The sequence below is a fragment of the Schistocerca nitens genome, chromosome 6 (genome assembly GCF_023898315.1).
Source record: "Schistocerca nitens isolate TAMUIC-IGC-003100 chromosome 6, iqSchNite1.1, whole genome shotgun sequence".
NCBI classification, from domain to species: domain Eukaryota; kingdom Metazoa; phylum Arthropoda; class Insecta; order Orthoptera; family Acrididae; genus Schistocerca; species Schistocerca nitens.
In genome coordinates this window covers 66,143,701-66,151,207 of record NC_064619.1, presented here as the reverse complement: position 1 = coordinate 66,151,207, position 7,507 = coordinate 66,143,701, and the positions used below count along the sequence as shown (strand labels likewise).

The 7,507-nt window shown below is 40.1% G+C and overlaps 1 protein-coding gene across 1 annotated transcript in view; it reads right to left on the bottom strand.

The window, feature by feature from the left end:
• Positions 1-592: 592 nt before the first annotated feature.
• The window catches only part of LOC126262741 (ejaculatory bulb-specific protein 3-like), a 50,688-nt gene continuing 43,773 nt past the window's right edge, over positions 593-7,507 (bottom strand). The window contains exon 3 of the mRNA XM_049959549.1: positions 593-1,823. Coding sequence (XP_049815506.1) covers positions 1,627-1,823 — 197 coding nt within the window. The 3' untranslated portion in view covers positions 593-1,626. The remainder of the gene's footprint in view (positions 1,824-7,507) is intronic.

Below are 7,507 nucleotides of genomic sequence, written 5' to 3'. Positions count from 1 at the left end.
TGTACTTCTTGTCCATGCGAACGCGCAGTTATACTATACATTTGCTTGATACATCACTGTAGTTATTTACTGATTACAAGTCCGATCTTGCTTCTATTAGGTACACGCGGTCAATTTATGTACTAAAATCCTTGTCTATAAGGTGAAGCCCGTGAACTTATTACAGTACAGGCTTTATACAGCTAACGTACGTCCGTTAAAGGGCGGAAGCATTACAAGTTTCTTTCCTGTAGCTGCCTGTACAAAATATTTGAGGTGAAGACTTGATAGCTGATGATGCAGTCTGTGTATGCTTTTGGATTGAAAGGGAACTTTGTAGGATTTTTTAAAGTCTGGGTTACAAATGATAATAGGAAGAATACCAGTACCAGTACATTGAAACAAATGTCTAATTTCTTTTTAAACACGTAATTATTTAAACACTTCACAGGTAATAAATATGAAATGCTTTTCTGGAACAATAGATAAATGATTGTAACGTATGCCTGACGTACTTAATTCCTCTATAAATCAAGTGATTTAGACTAGTTGTAAGGGAATTGGATAGATTTTTTTCAGTTCTGGATAGTATTATCACTGTGTAAAACTGACATACATCAACTGAATTTTGTATTTTTACTGTAGAAAAATCCCAATCATGAATACATTATTTTCGTATGAACTACCACAATAAAATGATTTTCAAATTTATGTATATGTATGGTCTTTTCCTTAGAAAGTTGGCCATTTCCATTTCAGAGTAATAAGGACACTAATTGCTAACCTTTAGCTTCTTCAAATATGGCCACAGTACTGTCATTTCCCTTAACTGTAAACCTAAATAGCTTTTACACAACCTCATCATATTTTTCAAAGAATTTTACTCTCCTATGTCACTGATATACTGTATTAGGATATGTCTAATTACATAGATTCCTAGTTAACTTTTAATCCTGTAAATACAGAAAAAATACAAAGAACTGCATAGTGTTGTGATCTGTAAGTGTCATGCAGTAATATTCCACAACAGATCATTTTATGTTCAGAACCAGCATTACATTATCAGACAACCTTCTAATAGAATATTTACAGCATACAGCACAGCAATTAGCCACAGTTTCAATTTTGTTTACAATGAAAGAGCACTATACTAGTTTCAAATTTACACATTCATCATTTACACTTTATAAAAGGCAATGCAGTGTGTTGTGTTTTGATAAAAGCATAAATGGAACCAAGCCATTTGGGAATGAATGTGTAAATTCAGAACCAGTAATGGTATTTTTCTATAAAGTAAACCAAATCCAAATTGTGGCTGATAGTTATAGTATGCTATAAACATTATGTATCACACAACCACCACAACTCTCCAAGAATGTCATTACACGACAAAATTAATTACACTAGATTTTTTTAGTTCTAGGAGCCTAGCACACAATTCATCACTTTCTTGCCAATGAGTATTCTTTCTGAGAAAAATTATAAGGATCATTGTTTCTTATCAGAAGCACTGTTGCACCTGACAAGGTAAGTATCAATGTTCTTACAAAAGAATGGGAATTTTCTATTACTTCAAAAGGCCTTTTGAATCTTCAAACTGTGATGGATTGGAGTGTTTCCTTTCCTCTTTCACCACTTGTATTTATATTACTTCTCCTCTTCATCATCATCCTCATCATAACCATATTTTTTGCGGAAGTTGCCTTCTGGGTCATACTTGGCAATAAGTTCATCCCAGTAATTGCGCTTGTTCTCAAGGATCCAGGCCATGACACGGCCTGCTTGTTTCTTCTGAACAGCACTACATTTAGAGCACTCTGTTTGCAGGGCATCTGGAATCGCCGCTGGAAAAATAATAAGAAAAGACATGTATAGCTTCAAAGGGTAATTGGTTTGTTAGTTTATAAAAACATGAGGCAGCACAATTTTTGGAGGAGTGCTGTACATGAGAATTTTAACCAACATCAGTTATGAGGTAAGTTGACATAGCTTTTTGTTAATCAGCTTGTTTCAAAAGTTTTAAAAGGTTATATAGCAGCACTCACTCTGGATCACTGAGAGAAAACTATTTTGTTGACAGAAAATGTTACTGAGCTACAGTAGTGCAGTTGGTGTTAACACCATTGGCTGAAATTAATACCAAAACATCAAGCAAATACTCCCCCCCCCCCCCCCCCCATAAACTCCAACTACTCTCATCATTCCCCTACTCTTTTTTTTGTTCAGGTGTAATTTTCTTAAATTACTTGAAAACTGGAATGTAGGACATACAGCAGACACCTATGAAATGGTGAGAACATAACTGAGTGATAAGTAGTAATATTATGTAAAGGAGACTCTGTAATTACAATTGTAGGTAACTGTTTTCTTTGAGAGCATCAGTGTAATCAAGTATATGTTAAGATGTCTATTAAATTAGCTGAATTAGCACAAATAGCACTACACAGTGTAGCTATTAATACAATGTACAGATTAAGCTACTATGAACTGCAACATGACAATGCCTCACCAGGAAAGCCTGAAGAATTACATTAGAAGACTCTACGGGGAGGAAATGTATCTGAATATTAGAAAGCTGGACAAGCTTTGACAAAGGAAGGGAAGACTGCTCAGTTCTCTCTGTTTCCTACTGTGATGCCAAGAAGAGGACATGGCTCCAGTATCTGTTAGAGTTAAACATCACATCAATTCCAGAGTGGCCGACAGAATTAAACATCAAACAAGCTTAGCATTGGTCAGGAAGAGAGTACGTGACATGTGCCACCAACTGATGTGACGTCCAGAGAGTTGCTGGTGTGGCCCCTTTTTAAAGCAAATTCTCTAACCACACAAGACTGGGACCCAGTTGATGGCATGTCCTGGGCCCTAGTGGAGTGCACAAGGAAGAAATCAGTGTCCTGTCAGCTAGCCATGTTTGAACGTCTTAACAACAAGGCATAGCAGAACAAGGATGCTCACGTGCTTGTCAATCTGTGTGAGAAGGAATTCAACACGACCACCTTGAAAGTATTGAGAAAGGGTCTTAATTTTGCAGTTATCCCCAGAAATGTTCTTTTTGTGGCCTTTGTCAGTGCAGTGGAGCAGGTCGCCCTGAAATTTCCTGCCAGTGAGGCTGAAGAAGTCTAACGAGAGTCGTGTAGGCACTCACTAAAACCAAGGTGCCCAAATCAAACACCTGGTGACGAGAGGTTGGCCCTCAAAAACCTATATGACAGCATTGTGATGTTACCAGCAGATAAGGCGGATAAGGGAAATACTACTGTTGTCCTACAGAAGGCAGATTATGACAGTAAGGTGTGACAACTTCTGGATGACCTGGTATATAGACCAGTAGAAAGGGACCCACAGACAAGGTGGTCAAGAAGACCAGGGCTCATCTAAAGAAACCAGCCTTCCAGAAAAGATCGTTAAGCAACTAAGGGCTAAAGCACCAGTACCACCCAGACTTTATGGGCTGTTTAGGGTGCTCAAGGAAGGGGTTCCTCTGCATCCAATAATTAGCAATATTGATGCAGCCACCTACCTCACTGCTCAACACTATAACAAAACGCTTTTGCCATATGTAGGGATGTGTGCCCATCACCTTGGCAACTCAGAGGATTTCCTACAATGCCTTAGGCAGCTACAGATCACAGACTCTGACATTATGGTCACTTTAGACGTGGTTTCCCTCTTCAGCTGATGGGAGAGAAGGTCAGTGGTGCTCTCCTGGACTTATTCAGTCACATATTGACCTCGACGTACTTCTTTAATGGGGGTTACTTCTATGAGCAAACAGAAGGGGTGGCAATGGGCAGCCGTCTCTCACTGGTGGTGGCCAATCTCAGTATGGAAAGATTTGAAGAGGAGGCACTTACATCAGCCCCAGATCAACTGAAATGCTTTTTTAGGTATGTGGATGACACCTTTGTCATATGGCCCCATGGGAAGGAAAAGCTCGATGCTTTCTTGGATCACCCTAACCATGGAACTGGAAATGGACTACTCCCTTTCCTAGATGTACTAGTTAAAAGGAAGGCAGATGGTACCTTCAGTCATAATGTGTACTGCAAACCCACTCACACTGACTTGTATGTGCAAGCCAGCAGTTGCCACCACCTGGCACAAAAAAGTGGTGTGCTCAGAACTCCTGATAATTTGGCAATGGAGACAGAACATCTACAATCGGTGTTCTACAAAAATGGATACTCTTCTCGAGATGTTCAAAAGACACTGTGTCCTGTTTCCTGAAGAGATACAAGAAGAAATGCAGAAGGTTGCATATTTGCCATATGTTGGGCCGATTTCTGCCTCCTACATAATGCAGTGGTAGAATTACTGCCTACAATGCAAGGGAGCCTGGGTTCAATTCCTGGCAGCGGATTGGGTTTTGTGTGTCCTTCATCATCATTTTCAACATCATTGACACACAAGTCACCAAATTTGCGGTAACTAAAAAGACTTCCAGTACGGCGGCTGAACCCGAAAGGGGATATCTCGGCCAATAAATGCCATATGATCATTTCATTTCATTTTTCCTCAAACATAAAATTAAAAGCATATTCCATCCACCCACCAAGATTAAGGGTCTGACAGGGTGTGTGAAGGATGATCTGCATCTAAGAAGCCAGGCATTTACCACGTACCATGTGAATGTGTTATTGCATACATTGGGCAGACAACCATGACCACTGACATTGGGTGCAAAGAGCAGCAAAGGCACACCAGACTGAGACAGGCAACTATTCTATGAAATATAATGATGCCCAGATTTTAACACAAACATTGAGATACTGGGACAGCATCATTAAAGAATCTATTCAGATAAAAGTTGCAGAGAATCTCATTAACTGGACACTGATTTCCAGCTGAGCTCGGCTTGGAACCCGGCACTCGATCTTCTGAAAAAGCAAAGGTGGAAACATCAAGACCCTAAGGGACAAAGTATCAAGATGGAGTTAGAGATGACAGCCCAGTATAGGTAACAAAGGATGCGCATGAAATGGTACTTCAGACAACAGACTCAATACCTAAGGATGTTCTTCTGAGTTGTGAGCAACAATCTGAACACTGTTGGCCTGAATATAACACTGCAGCCATTCCTGGCAGACAAGGTCTTCAGACGGAGTGTCTAACATGCCACACCGCGGTAATAGAATGCCCTAAATCATTGAAGGACTTAAATGATGAGAGTCAGAAGGTAGAAAGTCTAGCACAGGTTGTACATCCTACAGAACTTAATTCAGCAATATTGACAATGGAGGATAACCACTAAGTACATTCACAGCATTTGGAACAGCCGCGACTGGAAGAAAACACTTTAGCTGCTGCTATTGGTCAGCGCACACTACAGATAGCAAGCTGGATGCAGTGTGGACTGCAGAGGGACCACCTAGCACAGCATAGGCATAAATACCAGACTCAGTCCACACTGGAATCAGTTATCAGACAGCACCTGAAGAACACTGTGAGCCACGCAATTGAAATATTATCCAGGAAAGATGCGAATAATAGGCAGAAACCCAATTATTCAACATGACAAAGCCTTGCCTGGAAAGTTTGAAGAATTACAGTTTTGGTGTTGTTTTGTTTGTTTATGAAAGTGCCCCTCAGTGACTCTATGGGGCACATCAGTTCCATTTTCCCACAAGACATTGCAAAGCTCTTTCATGAATGGCTCACCACAAGCTATTTCATGTGGAATGGTAACTTCTACAAACAGCTGGAAGGCATCACTATGTTTAGCCCTCTTAGTCCTTTGGTGGTCAATCTCTTCATGGAACATTTTGAAGCACAGGCGCTGGACTTAGCACCTTGTAAACCTAATATGTGGTAAATATACATCGATGACACCTTTGTTGTTTGGATCCATGGGGAGGAACAGCTCAGTGACTTCCTAAGACACGTGAACAGCCTCCATGCCAACATAAAATTTACCATGGAAGTAGAAAAGGACAAAAAGTACCATTTCTAGATATGCTGGTTACAAGGGATAATGAAAACCCAAGGCACAGCATGTATAGAAAACCAACACGCAAGGACCGATACCTGCACAAGCTATCAGATCACCACCTGATCCAGAAAAGAGGCATGATTAATACACTCATAATGCGAGCAAGTTGAATATGTGAGCTGCAGCACCTCAGATATGAAATGCATCTGGAAAGTGTTCTGAGGAGCAACAGGTACTCAAGTTATGTTAGAGTTATAACTGAGTCAAACACTCAGTGAAGTGATACATCAGAAAAAGATATGCCATACACTCCCAGAGTGACAGACAGAATCAGCTGTATATTGCGCAAACATAGTATAAAGACTGTTTATAAACTGACAAAGAAGGTCTCGTATTGGCAAAGGATAAAAGGGACCCACTTGCAATGCCGGTAATATATCGCATACCATGCACATATGGAAAAGCCTACTTTGGAATGACAGGGCAATTAATCAGCACCAGGATCACAGAACATAAGTGACATTGCAAGTTGGGGCAGGTGGAGAAATCGGCTGTGGCAGAGCATGTGTTGTGTGAGACCAACTACATAGTAAAATTTGCCGACGTGTAAGTTCTGGCTACAGAGAAGAGCTGTCACACCCGCTTGTTGAGAAGCTATAGAAATACACAAACATAAGAATAGCTCCAACGAGAAAGAAGAAAGACTCAAATGAAACCTGGCTACCAGAAGAGCTATCACACCCGCTTGTTGAGAAGCTATAGAAATACACAAACACGAGAACAGCTTTAACGAGAAAGAAGAAAGCCTCAAGGTAAATGGATTCTGGCTTCTCATACTGCATCGAATGTCCGTTGTTGGTAGCAAGAAGAGAACCACAGCTGAAATGACCGTGGAAAAGCCCTTGAACATTGGCGTGCCATGTACATATACCTGTAGTCTGTGGATGTGAACCCGGCTCAAGTCTACCACCAGCAACAAAGGGTGAAACTTTGATGATCCAGCCACTCATGCTGGCAAAATGTCAGAAAAATCATCAGACAAATGTTGGCTGAAGAACCCAAGACAGAAGCCAACAGGCAGTTTGTCTCAAAAAGGAAACTCTGATCAGTCAGTCTCAAATAGCTCTACTGTTGATGCTACAGTTCATTACATACAAGACATGCTGCAAAACATTAAAGATAATAGTAGTAACAGCAAAGCAAATGCATTAAAACAGAGATAATCCCATCAGATAACATAATAAAGACAATATGGAATTTAGTGAAGGAAGAGAATAAACATTTTAATGAGCATTTCATAACTGTTATAGGAAATATGTAGTTGCGGGGTTCAGTAGATGCTGCCATGGATATAACAGATCAGCCATTACAAGTAACTTCAGTGATATGAATATGCCCTTCACTACACCAGTAGAAGTAATGTCAGCCATAAAATCTGTAAAAACATAACATTCTAGTGGTTATGATAATATATCAACAAAGTTAATTAAAGAGTGTGCTTCTGAGTTTAGTAACATTTTAAGTGATTTGTGTAACAGGTCAGTTATCAGAACATTTCCTGAACAGTTGAAATATGCTGAAGTTAAGCCTTTGTTT